The sequence below is a fragment of the Myxine glutinosa genome, chromosome 3, assembly GCF_964187855.1.
Source record: "Myxine glutinosa chromosome 3, kmMyxGlut1.1, whole genome shotgun sequence".
Lineage (NCBI taxonomy): Eukaryota > Metazoa > Chordata > Myxini > Myxiniformes > Myxinidae > Myxine > Myxine glutinosa.
Window position 1 is genome coordinate 133,012,648 of NC_136263.1, and position 22,110 is coordinate 133,034,757.

At 36.7% G+C, this 22,110-nt stretch overlaps 1 protein-coding gene across 2 annotated transcripts in view; it reads left to right on the forward strand.

Moving 5' to 3' along the window:
• Nucleotides 1–22,110, forward strand: part of LOC137423207 (myoferlin) — a 213,775-nt gene that overhangs the window by 15,816 nt on the left and 175,849 nt on the right. For both annotated transcript variants that reach the window (XM_068110102.2, XM_068110103.2), the window contains exons 2-3: nt 2,279–2,334; nt 8,392–8,480. In XM_068110102.2, coding sequence (XP_067966203.2) covers nt 2,279–2,334; nt 8,392–8,480 — 145 coding nt within the window. The remainder of the gene's footprint in view (nt 1–2,278; nt 2,335–8,391; nt 8,481–22,110) is intronic.

Consider the following 22,110-nt stretch of genomic DNA (forward strand, 5'->3'; position numbering starts at 1 on the left):
TGTCGAAAATATTTAGATGTCCATAAATGTTATTGCTGAAAGTCGCATATTTATTTTAGTGCATTTCCAGTTTGGGAATTGATGATCACGCTCCGTGAAAGTCCAATTCCATCATTCACAATGTCACTTTTCCAAATGAAAGTAGAACCTTTGCTTTAATTACTGCAAACGATACAGCATTGTTCACCACTAATACAATGCGCAGACATTCCATCACATTGACGGAATTAAAGAAAACCGAAAAAATACATCTAAGTTTGAGTAACCTTGAAAGACAGAATTGTAGATGCAACAAACCTTAGTGGAAAGCAAATCAGGTGAGTCAAACGCAGAGCAAAGCTAAGGGCTACCAAGCGTGGTTACATCCCAAAAGTTTGACTTTAAAACTATGTTTGTAAAGATAACGAATCAGTGAAATGGTAATTGGTGAAAACAGTTATTTGTTCATATGCACACACCGCACAGCCGCCCCCGATAGCGCCGCCTTGCGTCAACCGCACAGCCGCCCCCGATGGTGCCGCCTCGTGGCGACCGCACAGCCTGCCCTGATGGCGTGGCCCCTCGGCGACCGCACAGCCGCCCCCGATGGCGCCGCCTCGCGGCAACTGCACCGCCGCCCCCGATAGCACCGCCTCTCGGCGACCACACCGCCACCCCTGATAGCACCGCCTCTCGGCGACCGCACAGCCTCCCCCGATGGTGCCGCCTCTCTGCGACTGCACGGCCTCCCCCGATAGCGTCGCCTCTCGGCGAGCGCACAGCCGCCCCCAATAGCATTGTCTCTCGGCGACCGCACAGCCTCCCCCGATGGTGCCGCCTCTCTGCGACCGCACACCCTCCCCCGATGGCGCCGCCTCTCGGCGACCGCACAGCCTCCCCCGATGGCGCCGCCTCTCGGCGACTGCACTGCCGCCCCCGATGGTGCCGCCTCTCGGCGACCACACTGCCGCCCCCGATGGTGCCGCCTCTCGGCGACCGCACTGCTGCCCCCGATGGCACCACCTCTCGGCGACCGCACTGCAGCCCCCGATGGTGCCGCCTCTCAGCGACCACACTGCCTCTCGGCGACCGCACTGCCGCCCCCAATGGCGCCGCCTTTCGGCGACCGCACTGCCGCCCCCGATGGCGCCGCCTCTCAGCGACCGCACTGCCGCCCCCGATGGCACCGCCTCTCGGCGACCACACTGCCGCCTCCGATGGCGCTGCCTCTCGGCAACCGCACTGATGGCGCCGCCTCTCGGAGACCGCACTGCCGCCCCCGATGGCGCCGCCATCTCTGACATGCATTTACCGACCTTATTCAAACGTCGCAAAAGGATAAATGATGGCTTGCATATGCACATCATTTGTTTTCAAGATCAGATCCAAGATGGCCGATTGGTGGCCATTAACCATTTCTCTAACATACATTGGCCGATTTTGTTCAAACTTGGCACAAAGACAATACATGAGTGTATACATATGCAGAAAATTTTGTTTTATAATCCAACCCAAAAATGTCAGTCTGGTGGCGTTTAACTCGATAGAACAAAATTACTAAAGCCACGGGGGCTATGACATTTTATGGTTTTTTTTCTTCTCCTTGTTACCCTCGCCAGAGGAGAGTATTGCATTTGAGTCTGTTTGTCTTTGTTTGTCTGTCTGTTTGTCTGCACAGAATAAATAAGATTTTCTCTGCAACCATTGGTCCGATTGACAGGAAATTTTCGCCATAGGTTCAACTCCACCTGTATATATATATTTAATGATAATTATGACGTCATAGGTTACGTGGTATGGGCGCCATCTTGGAAAACCCGAAAAACCTTGCACCTCTATATCTCTGAAAGCGCTGCATAGAAAAAATTGAGACATGGCTCATTGTAAAGAACTCTCCATGGAGAATAAAATTTGTTAATGATTGTCATAGGTGCCTCCATTATGACGTCATAATTCGACAAGTACAAAATTTCATCTGATAAAAATGAAATTTCTTGAGCATCATCTAGGGATAAATTGGTGGAGAAAAAAAATAATGATGTCATCGGTCACGTGGTTCGGCCGCCATATTTGTTTTAACACAAAAGCCTTAAAAACCACTGAAAACATGTCCTGGTGAGTGTCTGCAATCTCTGATTGCTCTTTCTAGTTATTATTGTTGTTGATTCCCATTTGATTTGTTATTGTACAATAGTGATGTTGATAAAGGCTTCATATTAAATGAATTAGTAGTGTGGTTGTTCTTTATTTCCAATTTGTGATTTAAAAGCTCTATTGTAAAACCTTGTGTGTGAAACAGAGGAAAAGAAGAAAACAAAGGTGATAAAAAACAAAGTGAATCCAGTATGGGATGAGGTACGTGACCCAATTGTTTCATTTCCACACATGCTGTGTAACCACATTTGCAGTGTTATTTTTGGGGGATATTCTTATATATTCACACACGTACATTTGCTTTAGGGAAGGAAAGTATTTATAGGAGAGTTATTGTTTTGTCAAAATTTGCTAATCTTGTTAATGCAATTTGTCAATTGTCTTTGTCTGGTGGAAACACTTGACATTTTCCAATTTCCGACCTTGCGCGTCTGTTTATTTTTCCTGCCTGCATTATGTCATACCCAGTCTCATCTCCCATAACTAAGAATGGATTTTCCAGTCATGTTTTTGATGTCAATATTACTTGGTGTACCCATGTCTGACGTCAAACTTGCTTAGCTGTGACTTGCTTTTGTGGATCATTGTAATGAAAACTTTGCACCAAAATGTAATGAGCAATAGACCGAGCGCTGATCTCATTACTGTGCAGCTCTCTATAAGATGGAACCACTGTCTACATTGTAGCACTCCAGGTGACAAAATGAACACTGTACTGAATTGATTGTGTTCATCTGTCCACATCTTCCTGAAATGGTGCACTTTGTACTTGACTGTCATCCCTTTTCCTGGCATCTGACCCTCTCTCTCTCTCTCTCTCTCTCTCTCTCTCTCTCTCTCTGGGTGGACATGTAAATGGCTCGGGCTTCACATGTGGAGACTATTAGCTTTGTGAGGTCATTTCCATTACCTATGAGGGAGCACAACTTTAGAAACTCATCTAGGCCAAAGTTACCACTCAAACCTGCACAGGCTGAGGCTCACATATCCATTTCATCAGTGATTACAACACGATTGCCTCTTCCATTTATTGCTTCCACCCCTCTAAACTCCCTTCTTTAAAGTCTCAGTCCTTGGTAAACCCTCTTATTCTCCTCTCTTCCTTCCTCAATTAACTTGAATTGAGAAAGGAACAGCAGTGCATATTTGGTATAAACAGCACGCTTTGAGGGTTATACCCTGCCAGGAAAGTCAAATAGAGGAATTGTCTGCAGGCTTGTGTAACTCTGTCAAGGCACATTTACTGGTTTTTTTTGTTTTGTTTGTTTTTTGCTATCACTAGTGAGTTGGCCGTACTTGCGCGGGATAGGAATTGAGGACAAAATGCAAATGGCGTCTTCTGTCATCGTGCCAGCAAGCGGGGAGCAACAATTCCCATTTATTGCCACATCTGGTGCAATTTAAATGCTCTAATGGTGGCGAAGTGCTCAATTTGAAACTTTGTTCGATCTGTCGACGGCCTTAAAAAAATATTTGTATTTGTGTCAAAGCCATTGACGAATTTCAAATTATTTGCTGTTTTGGGGGGTGGATGGGAAGGGTGTGTGGATTTTGAGGTCTACATTTTAATAGTACATGCCTTTTTAAATCCCTTGTCAAAACAAGGCTCATAGAAGAGGCAACAAAGGGGGTGGGGGGGAGGGGGGAAATGCCAAGCACCGACAATGGGGCAGTGGAGGAATGAATGAACAGGAAAAGCGGAAGGGGAGGAAATGGCTTGGGTTGGCCTGTTGGTGTTCCCATCTGAAACTTTGGCTTGTGATGCGGGGAACCCAGGTTCAAATACCATATGTTTGTGCAATCTACGAAAGGCCTTGTAATTAAAAAGGTACACTGATGTTTCCTCATGTCTGTCCTGACTGTGATACTTGTATCAGCTCATCCATGAGTCATCGTACTGTACTCTTGACAGAACACCATTGCTGCAGAAGAAATGTTTTATTGCAAGGGTTGCGCTGGGTGGTTTGCCATTGCTTTCCCAGAAGTCAGTCATGAGAAGAATTTGGAATTTGTTGAGGGTGCCAGGGATAATACATCTCTTTGCGAAAGACAATGAGGGTTGTTTAGCATCCACCAACGACCAGTGCTGGTAGATGAGTCCTCCAGCTTGACATCCTTCCAATCGATGGTACTCACATCAGTGCATTGTCCTGGATACAAAACAGATCAAAAAGAAGACATAGCTGGGTCGAGATTCAAACCCAGCCTAGACAGCTCAAAAGTGAATGCACATACCTCCAGGCTATCCTGCTACCCCCACCGACTCCTTTACCCCACGAGTGCAAGTTGAGTGTAAAAACAATAACACAGCAAAAAAAAAAAATGGCGAACAAGGTCCACAAGAGCACAAGGACACAGAAACCCAGCAGAAAAAACACGCACCGTCGTTCAAGGAGATGCACATTACCTCGACAAACTAACACCACCAATGAACAAAAACTGTTAAGCAAGGTTATTCTGGAACAATCTCCTCACCTACTAGATAAATCCTTTTTCATTGATTAATATAAGTGGAGAATCAACTGGTTGAAACATCAATATTCACACCCTTTCCCTCTAAATTCCACAAGTTTGGTGTGCATATGGGAATCCATTTCAATAGGTGTGGCTTCCTTTCGGTGCACCGACCGAGCCTCGTGCTGTCCGTTGGAAGTAGTCACACCGACAGGAGCCATCATCAGGAATTTTGCTATCGTTTGTTGCATCATATGCTGCTTGAATGTGGATTGTATCGTCTCTTCAAACATTGGATGCGTCTGTCGGATTTGTCGAATATTGTGCGATAGAGTAGGAACATTTTGAGATATTGTAAAAACAAAGAATAGTCCAACTCCATTGTGACGTCAAGTCAGCTTTGTCATGATCAATTACATACATGAGATCTTATCAAACTTAAATGCTTTGGTATGTTGCCTCATTGTAAATTAAATACTTAGTTACAAAAGGACGAAGTACCATCTGTGTTCAGACATGTCGGTTAAAATCTCGGGCCTCAAAAGGCGGATTGTGCCCATCCCAGAGCTCAGACTATCCATGTCGTATTTTCACATTGTGTTAAAGACCAAGTTGTGAAGTTTAGAGATTGCGTTGTACATCCAAAGTGTACAGTGTCCCAAAGTAGTTTGCTGCCTTTGGACCCTGGCTGGGTGTGAATGGCTCTTATATTGCTGAAGCGAGTGTAGCAGCATTCCATCAATTCTGGAGCACACTCCCATTTCTAAACAAGTCGAGTTTCAAAAATTGCTTTTTTTTTCTTTTTTCTTTTTCATCTCTTCTTTATCCATATTTTCACTTTGGGGTTTGATCATGAGCATTAAATGTTGGTTGTGTGTGTGTGTGTGTGTGTGTGTGTGTGTGTGTGTGTGTGTGTGTGTGTGTGTGTGTGTGTGTGTGTGTGTGTGTGTGTGTGTGTATATATGGGAATCAAATTCCTGCGAGGGGCTGAGAATGAAAAAATATGACTCAGTACGGGACTGATTGATTACAGGACTGATTCTGACTCAAAAAAAAATATATATATATATATATATATGTGTATATATGTAATATAAACACATGTGACGGTATTGTTTGAATGTATATGTGTGTATATATATATACATATATGTAAAACTATTGCCATTGTTTTGTTTCTTACCTTAAAAAGTATACATATACCCCTTGCAAATTTTACGTTTATTTGGTGCTTGCTACTGCAACTAGCTGTTGAGCTGCACTATATGGGCGTTGCCCATGGGGCAGCACTATGGGCAGCTGGGGCTGTGTGGATGTTTTTCCTAAAATTGTAAAATCTCCAAAAACAACACTTTTGTGGTAAATATAAAAATGGCACGGTCTTCAAGTTAATCTTATGTTCATTGTTTTCCATGGCTGTGTAGCACAAGCAACTTTAAACAAGGTTAATTTTAATTTGAAGTACAATGTCCGTCTGAGTCTTCTGGTGGATTGTCAAACCAATCACCCCCATCCCTTCCTTCTGCCTTTATTCATTCACTACCCCTCGCCTCTTCTGCCTTCCTCCTCCGTTGTCCTCTTTCCTCTCATCATCTAGCACTCCGCTAATCTCTTCTTCTTTCCTCCACAGTTCACCTCCACTAGTCCATCATTTCCTCTCCCATTCCCAGGCACTCATTTGTAATGCATTAAAGATGGAATGAGTTGTTGGGGTGTAAAGGGTGGCAATAATGCAGCAATGCCCATGTTTAGAGAAACTGAATTTGTCTTTAATATTATGATTGATTGTTTTTGTGCAGCATTGATAGTTGAGTTGAGTTGAGATAGTTGAGTTGAGTGCAGCATTGAGCCTGGTGTTGGGCTAGCGGCTAGGGTGCCGGCTTAGGATCCTAGGATCCTGGATTCGAATCCCGGTCGATCGCTGAATAAACGCCAGGGGGGTTGACTCGGCCTGTTCATCCTTCCGAGGTCGGCAAATTGAGTACCAGTTCACTGGTAATTCCCTGTTTGTCGTAAAAAGGCGACAAAAAGGGTTGGCAGCAGGAAGGGCATCCGGCCGTAAAACATTGCTTCAAAAAGGGGACCAAAAAACAACAACAACCACGGTCCCCGAAAAAGGCCAACCCACGCTTGCGGGGAAAAATGGCCTCTAAAGGTGGTTTTAAAATATTTTTTTTATTGATAGTTGAGTTGCTTACCCAAATAATCATTGCTTGGCAAGGAAATGTTTTGCAAATGGAAGCTGCTGCAAAGTTCAAATTCCATTTTGAGACGGTACTGTATCGGTTACCTTCAGATTCAGAGAACTCGAGGAAAGAGTGAATACAGAAGCATGAAATACATATTTTGCAAAGTTTGATTAATATATGGAACAAACTGCTGGAGGATGTTTTGTTGTCGCCAAAAGCGATTTCAAACACATTGGCCATCTTTCTCATGCACGATGATACCTCCCTCTGGTAACACTCATATCTATACATAACCACTCTGTACAGCATATTTTTTGCATACAAAGTCGAGGCTCATGGAGGAGCTAGACCAAATCAAATCATGAAGGAACAGCAGAAATAGATTATTATGACAAGGTGCATGAGGTGGAGGATGAGCACAATCAGTAGGTTTGAGACAGAATAGCGAGAGTCTTATAAAGTATTCGTAGAGATGTCTGGCATTCCTCAAGGGAGGGAGAAACAAACAAAAAACCAGGGTTGAGGGGAGGGGAGGGGAGTCTAGGAGAGTTGGTGGGCCGACGGTGATAGAATAATTGTGGGACAGGATGTCTCACAGCCCTCAAATCGGGAGTAAAATGCAAGGGAGAAAGAAGGTCAAATCTGCCACTGGGAGGGGACTGTAATAGGTGACGTTGAGGCCACACCCACAAACCTGCACAATATCCTTTTGAATTTAATTTAGCGATATCATCATTAGCCATGGTCATAAAACAAAACCAAGTAGTCTGTGCTCAACATGAGGTCCAATTTGCTCAATGTGCCAAGTTTGGTGTCATTTGGCCCAGTAGTTTGGGGATGATTGGTGTTACACACACACACACACACACACACACACACACACACACACACACACACACGCACACACACACACACACACACACACACACACGCACACACAGACAGACAGACGCAGAAATGTGTCTTTATTCACAAATTTTTTCCAACTTCCGATTCCAATCCAATGTCTATTTCTCTTTGCAGCGATGTATAGAAAGTCATTGCTTTTGAAGTGAAGGATTTAAGTTAACTATTTTTTTTTCCTTTCACCATTTTCATTTTATTTTGGTTGAATGCTTTTGATATATGCTTGCTTATGTTATCACTTGATTAGGACCATATGTAAGGTTTTTGGAAGTCTGTGAGGTAGTCGTTATTCTCATCCCGTATGTGATGCGGGACTATCATAATGCCCGTCTGCGTGTCTGTGTGTCTGGCTGTGTGTCCGCATCCATATATTTTCACTTTAAAAATGGTTTTCTCAACCACTCATCCGATCAATGCGAAACTTTAAACATCGGAGGGACTACTCTCCATAGAGAATATTTTATTGCTATCTCTGACATCATAGGTAACATGCTATGGCAGCTAACTCATACATGCAATGGCAGCCATATTGGATGAAAGGAAAAAAAATGTTGACCATTTTTCTCTGGAACCGCTGAACGAAAAAAATTCCTGAGTGCCATTCTCGTTTATTTTTGCAAACATGCTAGCTGTTTTCTTCTTTATTTGATGTTAAATGTCTCTAGCAATTGGCAGTTGTTAACTTTTATTTTAAAAATCTTTTGCACAGCTCATCACCTTTGAATTAAAAGATATCTTGGAGCCAACTGCAGAGTTGCACATCGATGTCAAGGATGACGAGACCATTGGGAAAGACAAGTAAGCTTTGATGTGTATGTGTCAGTAATACCAGAGGTGATCTGAATGCAAGATTGTACAAGAATTAATCGTTACCAGTTGATTATGCAAAATCCCACTGGTGCTTAAGTGGTGATTACTGACAGATGGTCACAACCAATGGCAATTATATATCTCTAACAATGCAATTAGTGGTGAATTATCAAAAATAGCCCCTAGTGGGCTGATTGCCATCTCTTAAGGTTGTAGTTCAGACCTCTGCTGATTTGGGAGGCTCTCCTTTGGAGCCGCCTCATTCATTCCATGGGATGCTCCCTGATATGAAATTAAACATCCAAGACCGGTCGAGCCTGCGGACTATTGGTAAATAAAGGACGAGTTTTGGGGTAAATGATAAAGGATGAGCTTTGGGGATCCGAAGTTTTGGGGGTAACTTTCACCCTTTCCCTCTTCCCCCCCCCCCCCCCCCCCAGGAATTCTCCCCCCCCCCTCCCCACCCACCATGATCCAAAATCGAAATATCTAAGCCTGAGTGATTGTGTGGGCCTTAAGGTAGAAGGGCTGTATCAGGTTTGAGTGAGAGCAATCAGTTGGTAAATGAGGGGCCAGTGGTGATTTGAAGTTTGGAGTTGACCCCCTCCCCCTCCACCTCCCCGTCTTCACCACCCCCAGGAGCCCCGTGATCCAAAAAATCAATACATCGAAGCCTGAGGGATTGTGTGGGCTACAGTCTTGTATTCATGTGTCAAGTTTCAGGACAATCATCCTGGAGATAAAGGGAGATAATCCACCCAGAATAATAGTAGTGTAATAATGTTGGTTCTGGGACACCCCAAATCCCCATTCACTTACATGTTAATTTTTCCATTCCCTCATTGCCCCTAAACACCTCTATTTCTCTCACCCTGTTCTTTACGAACCTTCTAACCTTTTGACATGTTATCCTTATTCATTAGACCACTTAAACAATGGTCCTTCTGTGTGAACCTGTGATCCTTCTGACCTTATGGACCTTTTAACCTTTTACTCTTAATATCATCTGGTGAATCATCTTTGACCCACTCAAACAACGACCCTACAAATATTTGTTTATGTGTGGGAAATAATTTAATTCTCCTACAACTCTCCTCACCGTCTAATACATTAACAAAAAATATGTTTGAGTTTGGTTCTTTATCAAGATATTTTAACTGAGCTAAAATAAAATGATAAACCTCCCTCAATGTTCTTGTCTGAGCGCCTCCTCTCCCACATACCATTTTAAAATTAATGTATATATTTTCCTGACAACCATCAAAGTTTTCCGTCCACTCAAAAATATTTTTATCTTTTTTACCCAACTCACCAGTATTTAAATTAATTCTCTTATTTGTTTTGTGAACTTTTTTACCAGTTGCCTTTTCAATTATACCTATTTGATATTTTTCACATTCATTATGTTTTCCATTTATATACCAAGGTTGATTACACCTCCACTCTTTAGTCTGGTTGTTACTTGGTTCTATCATTTATATAATAGTAAAAAAGGCGGCGGTAGCCCATTAAAATCCCCAACCCCCCCTTTTTAACTTATCACTTATATATATCTTATCACTTATATATATCTTATCACTTATGTATATCTTATCACTTATATATATCTTATCACTTATATATATCTTATCACTTATATACTTGTATAACCATAAGGGAGACTATCAATTCCATTTTCTAAAATAAACCTCTTATCATCAAAAGCCCCCAATGCTTTCTTATTTATCTCTTCTGAATATAATTGATGTTTATAACTTCTTATTCCATTAATCTTTCTAAACTCTTCTTTCTTTGTTGTTAAACAGTTATAATAATCCTTAAAGTTTATTGTTTCTTTAATAACATTTTTCTTTACACCTTTTAACTTCTTATCAGTCTTTTCAACGTTATTCACAATGTATTTATAAGCATAAGCCTTTGACCTCAATCCCACAAATTCACTCATAACATTTCCTCCTAATTCATCCTTAAACTTTCCAATCACCTTTTTATTTTTAGAAGAGAACAACTCACTCTCTGGACTGTAATTACTCGTGTCATAGATATTAATGTCTCTTTTCATGTCTGAATAAACATCGTTGGTATTAATTTTCAAAATAAAACTATCTGTATCCATATAAAGTAGATTAACATCATTTTGATATTTCTTCCTCAAGTTATTATAAAAGTAATCATACATTAATGACTGATAAATCAAGAATTGATGTTCCAATATAAATAGGTTTGTTCATTTCAATACTCTCTTTAATCAAATGGATCGCACAAAAGTTCTCAGTAAAGACCTCAGCTCGAGTAAAACTCGGTCTATTAATTAATTTTGATGCTTGTTCCCAAGATGTTGATAGTCTGATATTTTGTCTTTTCCTCACATTCTCCATAGTCTTACCAAAGACCACATTATTCATCAATTTTTAAAAGTCTTTCTCAAAATCTGTTTTTGACTCTGTTCTTCTTTGTGTATTAAAATCAATGTACCCCTTTAACCAATGACTTTGATTGAACTTTTGAACCCTATGGATCTTCTCTACTCTTAGACCTTTTGATAAATATTGTCACAAATTTCTTTGGTGTAGAACATAATTTTTCTTGTTATATAATGTAGTAAGTAATTTTTCTGTTGATTCACCTATATCAAACGATCGTTGATAATCACTCAACCATTCTTTCTTTGGACTTTCTTTCTCACAAGCAAATGGGAGATCTCTGTGTAGGTTATGGAGTTCCTCTGGATATTTTAAATCAATTTCAAAATAATAACCAACTTTTTCTTCATCCAATTCTTTTTCTGTAGAGATACATACATCTTGTAAAACGTTTTTGTAGTCTTTTTCCTTTACCCATCTAAGTTTTCCATAAGGAAGAGCCTGAGACATTGCCCAGCCATGCAGGTTGTTCGCGTCATAGTACATCAAGTAAGAACTCTCTATCGTTGGATCATAATTTGGAAGATATTTGTTATTTGCTTTTGCGTATCTACTCGAGCAGACTTGTGAAATTCCACCTCTTTTTGCCTTTTCAATCATCAAAAGCATATCAACATCGGTTATCAAATCCAAACTTGTTTTGTCATTTTCAACATCGCACTCCAGGCCAATCCAGGTGCTGTGTAGTAGTGAGCAGGATCCAATCCATATCCAGTGCGACAAACAGATCTAAAGGCTTCAAATACATCGGCCAATAAAAGCACATCAGTTTTGAGATACAAATCGTGATACTCGCCAAGATTCTTGATGTTATATTTTTCCCAAACATTTTGTGCGTGTACATAATCTTTATCAGATATATTACTGTTGTTTAATTTGTTATAGAAATTTTCTTTTGAAGGAAGTTGTGTTTCATTGAATCTCTCAAATGAGTCCATATAGTCATAGGGGTAAATTCCCTTTTGTGTTAGAAAATCTTTATCTAAAAAATACTCTGAAAGACATGGAAACTCTTTTAGATTTTGAACCAAGTTAGCCAATGGACTTGCCATGAATTTAAATGTATCAAGAAATCTGATATGAGTAATAGGAGATGTGTGAATTGTTTTTGTGAATGAAATGTATTTCTGATCCATGTTTGGAATTGCTGAGATACTTCCAGAAGTCTTTGAGAGTTCCTTGATAAATAGATGTGTATCATAATGAGCGTTGTTATGAAGAAAGACAGGAATGAAAGAGGGGAGTTGATAATTAATATTACAACTTTGATGAGCCGGACCTCTATATTTACCAGTGAGATGACAATGGTCTCTAACCTTTAGACCTTTACCAATTTTCTTCTCACAAATATGACAGTCAACCTTTGGCTGTCTAAATTCTCTTTTTTCTTTACTTGTTAAGGACATTGGTTTATTGGTTTCTCTCATTATCTTGGTTAATCCGACACAGTCTTTTTCTAGTCGTTTCACAAACTCCTCTGGGGTATTTGAGCCTCTATACACCTCTAACTTGTTATATTCATCACCAACGGATGATTTGATATTATAACAAAAACCACAAGGAGTATGTTTTTGATATTTATTTGTGTATGATTCTTTTGGATCTGGAGAAGCAGTATCTATTTTTTCTAGAATACTTTCAAAATCAGCATATATAACAAATGGATGTTTGATCTTTTTATTTTCATCTTTGAATGTGATCTTTGAGCCTTCTTTAGGCATATTGATTACCGTTGATTTATGTTCGCCACAATAATTTGAATGTTTATCTAATCTTTCTTGTGAATTGAAGAAGTTAAGACAACGCAAACAAATATATATTTTATTTGTTCTTTTACATACTTGTGGTTTTATTAATTTTGTAATATCTTTGATGTATGTATAATGTGAATTTTCCTCTGAATTAAAATATAGAAGATTAATATGAGTTTGTTTACAATTGTCAGAAAGCTTTAAAACCTGAATGTTGTTTGTTTCTGTTAGACCATAAACATTAACTGATAAATTATTCATCTTTTCAAATTTAGTAATATCATTTAAAGTCATCGGAAACTTTAGATCTTTCGTATTTAATGTATTCTCATATTTTTTATAATGAGATACTCTTTCATCATGAAAATGTGGAGGATGTAAGTGTGCTAAAATAGACCAGAGAAAACATTTATTGTCTTTATTTTTGATATTGATAACTGCTTTTCTATTTTTGATAACACTGGGTAAATCAATGTAAGAAGAAGCTTTTAGAGGATCTGATTTAAGAATATGAATGTCTATGTAAATAATTTTTCCTATATTGAATCCACTTCCTACGATTGAATTATCCACATCTTGCTCTTGTTTAATAAGTTCATCATAGACTCCTGATGTTTTAAAATCTTGATATGAAGATATAAAGTGTGGCTCAGTTCTCATGTATGGTGTATCTATAACTCCTTTATCCTTTGTCATTTCTAATTTTACCCCCATATAAAATTGAAGTGGTTTCATTTCTTTTAGTGTTTTTTCAATCAATGTTTGAACAGCAGGTTTGACTATTTCTACAGCATCAACTATAGACTTTGGTTCGGGAGGTTTGAAGTTAAAGATTCGAATCCTGATATGTCTTTTGAAAGCACCATCAGTATTTTTAATAGTAAACAATTTTGACAAGTGTTTGTTAGTTTTAAGATGGGCTTTAAACCCCTTCTTGAGGATGGTTGTTTTACAGACCTTACAATGTTTTGTTTTAGGTGGAAGAGGGGAAAGTTTGTTAAGAATGTTGTATGTATGTTTTGCGGTGAGAATATGTTGTTTATAATATTTTACTTCCTTCTCGCAAGTATCACAATAAACCATATTTATAGCGTGAGAAAACGTGGTGTTTTATATATATCACTGTGCTTAAAATAAAACACTTTTGAGCTTTACAGCTCCATTTTATATATATCGCTGTGCTTAAAATAAAACACTTTTGAGCTTTACAGCTCCGTTTTATATATATTGCTGTGCTTAAACTAAAACACTTTTGAGCTCAGAATCATCTAAGTCATAACTATCACATGAATACTCAGAATCATACTCAGAGTCATCAATAAAGCTACTCTCATAACTATCATTTGAGCACAAACTATTAGTATCATAACTATCATCTGTGTTCAATGAAATACTATCATCACCATCGTCCGAGTTCAATGAAATACTATCATCACTATCGTCCGAGTTCAATGAAATAGTAAAATCTTCACTGCTGTAATGACTCATATTTAATTAGCAGAAAAAAACCTTTCCATCTATACCAATATACTTTTTCATTAACGGATTCAATCTCTACATTTTTAATATCAAAAGTTATCTTTAAATAATCTCTAACTATCATAGAACGAAATGACATTTCACCAGAAATAATAACATCATTCATTTTACTTAGATCTACACCCTTTGGATTATTAAAGTAAATACAAATTTCTCCACGAGTATTGTTGATGGTCTTATCATTCTTTTTCAAAGTATCGTGGTCAATCACTTTTTCAAGCTTTGAATAAATTGCCAGGAGTAGAGGAGAAACTTTTGTTAGATTTACTTTAATGGATGTCTTTCCAGGTATAGTTAGAGCTCTTCCTTTAAATGAAATAGAGGGGCTCATGTTATTTTCCATAACTGGTTTTACCCAAAAATTTCCATATTTATCTTTGTTCAATTTAACATCTTTGACATATTTTTCTATATCTTTCACCGAAGTAGAGATTGATTGAAATTTGTCTTTTGTGCTTTGAAACATTGTATTTATTAATGAATAAACTTGCGTTTAGTTTAAGTAAAAATTTACCATATAAATATGATAAGTTCTGAAGGATATTTAGAATTTCCAGACTCTCCATATGATAAATTAGAGAATTGTCCGGCTTGTGATAGAATAGGGCTTAATAATGAGGGTTCATATAAACAATGTATTTTCTGTGATTTAATTTTAATTAATGATAATAAAAAATATAAAAATATATATAACTCTTTTAAATTAGAACCAAAAATGAATTACTTTACAAGATTAATAAGAGAGATGAATGTTAAGTAATGTGATGATAATACACCATTTCGTTCAAGGGAAGAGACTATTTGTATTGAGGAAATGTATAAGGGTTTAATGATATTTATTATTCAAAATAATTTTAATGGAAATGTTAATACAAGATACTATATAAATAAAATAATGAATTATTTTGAAATTAAACCCGAACTCAGGATAAAATATAGAGTTTCTAAAATAGCTCAAAAAAAGTTAGATGACTTGTTTTCCAAATATATAAATGAATGATTTTTTACCCGTTTGGGAAAATAAGATAAAATTTAATAACCATAAAAACATTCCAAATTCATTGAGATGTCTAATAGTTGGTTCAAGCGGATGTGGAAAATCCTGTTTGCTTTTAAAGATGCTCCTTGGTCCTAATTTTTTAGATTATGATAATTTAATAATTTTTACAAAGTCTAGTTTTCAACCCGAGTATCAACTACTCTCACAGGGTTTTAATGCAGGTCTTAAAAAGGAAGACATTATCGGTTTATTTAAACTTCAAAACAAACTAAATGATTATAATATTGAAGATATAATACAATTATTTTGTGATACACAGAAATCAAAATCGAAACCAAAACCCATAACTTGTATTCTCAGTGATAATACGGATGATATACCTTCACCTCAAGAATTAGATAAATCAAAAAAGAACCTCGTCATCTTTGATGATTGTGTTAATGAGAGAAACCAAACAGTAATGGATAGCTACTATACAAGAGGGAGACATTCTTCTTGTAATTGTATATATCTTAGTCAATCATATTTTCAACTCCCTCGACGCTCAATAAGAAACAATGCCAATACTTTTATTTTATCTATCTATAATTCCAGTAATCTCTGTGTGTTTGTTTGTACGTTTGTACGTTTGTACGTTTGTACGTTTGTACGTTTGTTTGTTTGTCTGTGACCGCTGTTTCTCGACAACCACGGGTCCGATATACTTGCAACTTGCCAGGTATATTGCTGGGGACCCGAGGATGTGCCTTTTCAAGGTTTGAAATTAATCGGACAAGTACTTACCGAGCTATGGCGATTTAGCCGTTCGCCGTTCGCTTTGGCGTTGCGAATGGACCAAACCATTGCATGTAAATAGAGGGGGGGGGGGGTTCTGTGGTCGTTGCGAATGGACCAAACCATTCATGTAAATAGAGGGGGGGGGGTTCTGTGGTCGTTACTGCCACGTGGTTTCAAAGTTTTTTTTTGTTGTTGTTTGCACGCATGTTTTTTTGCACCCACGTACGGGCACGCCCTAGGATGTTTACACACACACACCCCTACACAAATTTTTTTTTTTTTTTTTTTTTTGGCAAGGAACGGGCACCCACGTACGGGCACGTCCTAGCTTATATATAGTACGGGCATGCCCTAGTTTAAGTTAAATTCAATAGATGTAAATAATTTTTGGAGAGATAATTGCTCTACGTTATGTAGTAAAAAAGAATTTGAAAATTATATGAAACACACGATTGAAAAATATAAATATAATGTTGTGAAACAAGATGAGATATTAAAGGATGTATTTTTATTTTAAACATAATTACATATATAAATGATAACTATTATTATTAATCTTGTGGGTAAATCTGCTTCAGGAAAGAACTTTCATAAATCTAAACTCTTGAATAGTAAAAATGAAAAGATTGTAAGTTTTTTTTTAAAACACCCTATGATTCGTTTTGTGAGTACTACAACCAGAGCAAAGCGACCAGGAGAAGTAGAAGGGAAAGATTATTACTACATTTCAATGGAGGAACATATGCGATTGAGGAACGAAGGTCAAATATTTGAGGAGGTCTCTCTTGGTTCTACAAAATATTCACATTGTAAGAGTGAGTTAAATAAAGTAAAATCTAATGGTCTTGGGATTTTAGAAACTAATCCTGAAGGAATGAGACAAATTATTAAACATTTGTGTGGTGATGGAGTTAAGATTTTATCATTCGGTTTTGATATCGATGAGGAGACAACGCAAACGTATGAAAAGCAGAGATACAAGTATTAGTGAAGAAGAAATAACAACTCCTATTAATACCAATAAAGAATTTGATGAAATATTTAAAGAAAAGGATTTATTTCAACACATTTACTATAATGATGAAGAAAAGGAAAATTTTCCCATTGACCTTTACAATTCATTAAATGATATTTTTCAATAAATAAATACAGAAAATGAATACTGAAGAAAGAGCAAGAAAGTTTAAAGAACATCAAGAGTTGGTTTCAAAAGTTGTAAAACAACAGGAAGAGATAAAGAAGAAACGGAGACAGAAACTAACTGGTGAAGAAGCCTTTGAAAGAAAACAAGAGAAATTTTTTAAGCCGCTTTTAAAAACTCAACACCCTACAGTTCCCACGGTAGAATTTACTCCGAAAAAACTTCAAATGCTCAAAGATTTTAGTCAGATAACAAAACAAGAACTTGGAAAATTAGAATATAATGATGAAGAATTATTTCAGAAACTTGAGGAGGTAAATCAACCCCCTAATTATGTAGTGGAAGCTCTTCAAAACAATGAATATTTGGCAGATTCAAAAACCAGAGCAGGTCTCATTCCAACAGAAGAACCAGCAGTGTTTCATCTTGTGAAAGAAAAGGTATTGGTATTTAATGATGAATTGATGTTCTTGAGTTCTACTCAACCAAATGTTAAATTAACTCCAAGATTAATGTTTCTTCTAACAAACCCCGGATTCAGCGGTTCAAAATATTTTGAGGAACCACTTGATATGGAAAGAGAGGAAGATAGGGTATATATTGAGTTGCTAAATGCACTTGATTATGGAGTTTCTGTTGCTGGTAAAAGTAAGAAGAATGAGAAGGAGAAACATATTATTGATGCTTTAAGTAAGCTTGGTTCAGGTGTTACTTTTCTTCCAAATGACCCATCACAATTAGTTAATAGGCTATTATTGTTGTTAGGTAGTAAGAAGGCTGGAAACAACAATTGTTTTAATGAATCCTCAGCCATTTTAGATCAGTTGATGAATATGAAAATAATTAATAAATGTCAATACAAAGATATTTTATTAGATATTAAATAAGATGAGAAGCACAATTCTTAGTTTTAATTTCACAACGAGCGATTACACAGCTTCATTCCCTTACCCACTACAACTTGACCCCACAAAAGAATATGAGGCTTCTTTGTTGTCAATGGAAACTTACAATACCCTTTTTAATATCACAGAGAAAAACAACAAGTTTAGTTATAATCCAGGAAGTGGATATAAAACTATAACCATTTCACCCAGAGCTTACGAGATTTCTCAAATATCTTCAGAAGTCTCTCGCCTTATGAAAGAAAAAGGTGATGAACCAAAAAATATGGTAATAGATATTCAAAAACACACTTCAAAATCAACGATTAAGCTTAAAAATAATTATAAAGTTGATTTCACGATTGAAAATTCGTTCAGAGAGCTATTGGGTTTCTCTTCAAAAAAGATTGAAACTAACGGGACGTTTTACAGTGATAATGTTATCCAAATATCCTCCGGTATAAATTCAGTATTAATTCATTGTGATTTGATTGATGGTGCTTATAACGATGGAATAAGAACAAATACAATATTTTCATTCAGTGCATACTCAACCCCGATTGGTTATAAATTTAATATGGAACCAAAAAATCTTGTCTATTTACCTGTGTCAGGAAAAACCATATACAGAGTAAATTTTAGGATAACCGACCAAGATAATCGTATGATATCCTTTAATGATGAAATTATATCCATCAGAATTCACCTACGTGAAGTTTTTCAATAAATAAATAATGGTTATTGTGAGAAAACACGAGTTGGGAAAATACAAAATAATTACAGGGGAGGGCATGTACCTTTCACCATACTATAAGGGTGAAGGTATGTTTCTTGGGAGAGGATACTATAAACCTAAGAGACAACGAGGTGTAGGTCATCAATTTCGAAATAAAGGAGATGGGATAATTGATACTCTAATGGGTATTGGTTCAACCATCCTTAAACATAAAGACCTAATTGGTTCAACTGCTTCTGCCGTGGGTTCAGTTGCGGGTGCTATAAAGAGTATAAAAGATGCTCAAAAGGAGTCTCATAAATTACAAGCAATCAAAGAAATAAAAAAAGGTAAAACTCAACTATCTTCACAAGAACGACAAAAAATCATTAAAATACTTGGGTCAGGGTTTCAACAATTTTAATGCTATATAAATACAAGTATGGAAGCAATTGATAGTATCTATGATTTGGATGATACGATTATCATTTCAAACTCCACTAAAAAGGAAGACTATTTTAAGGTAAATGCTATAACAGGAACAGACTAGAATTCAAACGGAACAAAAAGTTTTGAAATAAATAATCAACAAACTTACTTGAATATAGCTGATAGTTTCTTGCTGTGTAAATTTAAATTCACTAAGGCTGCGAATAATACTAATGCTACACTCGTAAATGATTTCTTCTGGAAAATGTTTGACAGTGTCCGCCTGTATATTGGAACACAAGAGGTTGATGCGGTTGATTATGTCTCTGCTACATCTGAAATGATGAAATTTACACTATATTCGTTTAGTGATAGAATGGGTAAGGGAGCTGTTGAAGGTTTTATTCCTGATATGTCAACGGGAACAAATGCTGACCCCGGTTATAGTCAAAGGAAGTCAATGTATAATGATGAAACAAAAGCAGAGAATAGTTTTACCGTAGCAGTACCTCTTAAAGGTATATTTGGATTTTGTGATTATGATAAAGTTTTGTATGGGCTTAAAATTAGATTTCAACTACAAAGGAATGATAATGTAAATAGATTGCTTTTTGGGGCTCAAAATGCTTTTGGTGATGATAATAAATTTGTTATTAATGATTTGTGTTGGTATATTAGTGAATATACTCCTAATCTTAAAACGGAAGAGATGTTAAATAGAAGACTTAACTCAAAGAAACCACTAAATGTATCATACCTTAAAAGAAGATGTCAACACGTTAAACTGGAACACACTACCTACACTTGGAATTTAGGTGTTCTTCAAGGAAAGCCACGATACCTATGGCTCATTTTTAAGAAACCAGATGGAGATGAAGGCACTGATAAGAATAATGCGGTGAGTGATAATGCTAAGGTGAAACAACTTCGGGTTTCTCTTGATGGCACATTTTATCCGCGAGATAGATTGGAAATTGATTGGGAAAAAAATGATTATGCGGAAGCCTACAAGTCCTACCAAAAGGTGTGTGAAAGTAATGGTAATAATGATCCTATTTTGGATATGGTTGCGTTTCAAAAACTTTATACAATCTATGCAATTGACCTGAGTTCTCAAAAGGAAACTATAAAGTCTAATCGAGTGGATACTTCTCTATACATTGAAAGAGGGGAGAGTGAAGAGGTTAATGCATATTGTTTGCTTTTGGAGGAAACAGAATTACAGATTAATACAGATAATGGTGTTATGATTAATATCACATAGGTTTTTTCTCATAAATAAATGGTTGGGGTATATGTTAATCAAATCAATCTTAATAAATTAACATCTTGTATTCAAAATCAAAAGCCTTGTATTATTAATGTTAATACAATTCAAAGAAAAGGAGCTGTAAGAATTGATGTTTTACTCACACACACACAAGTAAAAACACTAAATGATGTTGGATCTCTTAAAATTAAAATGACGAAACCTATGTTAAAGAAATATTCAATAGACGAGTCAAGAGGAGGATTTCTCCCATTTCTAATTCCTTTATTTGCTGGTTTAAGTGCGGTGGGAGCATTGACTGGTGGTATTTCAGCAGCGGTAAAAACTGCTAACGAAAGGAAGGCACAACTAAAAGCTCAAAAAGAATTGGAAAGACATAACAAGGAGTTGGAGAAACAAATTAGTGGAAGTGGTGTAATTGTAGATTTTGCTCAAAAACTTGAAAGTCTACCTGATAAAGCTAGATTGTTGGTTGGAGATATGCTTTCCTCTATCGCTCAAGCGGGTGTTAAACTAAATAAACGGGGGTAATGGATTGTATCTTTCTCATAAATAAATGGATAAATGGTTTAAACAATTTGGAAAGAATACAACGTCAAATATAGAACTAGCTAAGTATTGTAAAACACTAAAAATTGATAATGTGGTTATTTGTATGAGAGATGAATTAATACATATAAATAAGAATACAAAGAATATTATTATGAATTTAGACACACAGGATGGTTCTCATTGGGTTTGTATTCATAATAGTCAGGATAAATATTATTTTGATAGTTATGGTATGCCACCACCTGTTGAAGTAATACAATTCTTACAGAATGGTGTTTATCAAACATTTCAAGTTCAAGAAATTAATTCTAAATGTTGTGGTCAATTATGTTTATATGTATTATTTCAACTCAACAATAATGAAAATTTTTATGATATCATTTTTAATCTAATATAAATGACTTATGTTGGAAAAGATGGTTCTATCTTTGGAAAATCCTCTCAGGATATTGATTTATCAAATTATTATACAAAGGCACAGGCCGAACGACAAAAATATAGTGTAAGTAAAAATATTAATATGAAGAATACTTATAAATTAATCAATTATCCAAACCCTACAGATGCGAATGACTTAATTAGATTAAGTGATTTATCACAATATATATTTTTAAAGAAAACGGCACGTTTTGTTAAACAAGTAAAATTTACAACCACAACACCTGGTTATACTGACCATACACCTTTCCTCATTGAATTTAACTACCTGCTTGCAATTGAATTTTATAAAGAAGGACATATAGTTAATATGCGAATTAATAAATGGGGGTATGATATGCCTGATTTAGGGTATAATTGGTCTTTTTCAATAAACATAGAAGACCTACATGATTTTAATCAGTCTCGTAAAGAAGAATATTATCCACTTGGTGAAGATAAGGATTTATGTGGAAGTACAATTAATAAACAACAAATACATGGTTTTAAGAAAAGAAAAATATATGATAGTATAGCGATGGTTAGCATGACAAAGAAGGAAGGTCATGAGATAAGGATAGAAAGCCAAGGAATACAAACCAATTTGGTAGTGGGAAGATGGGGTGGTATTACCTGTCATAATATTAATCTCACATATATTTCTGATACATAAATGGCAGGAAGAAGACTACAAGAGAATTATAATTTTTGTATTCAAGG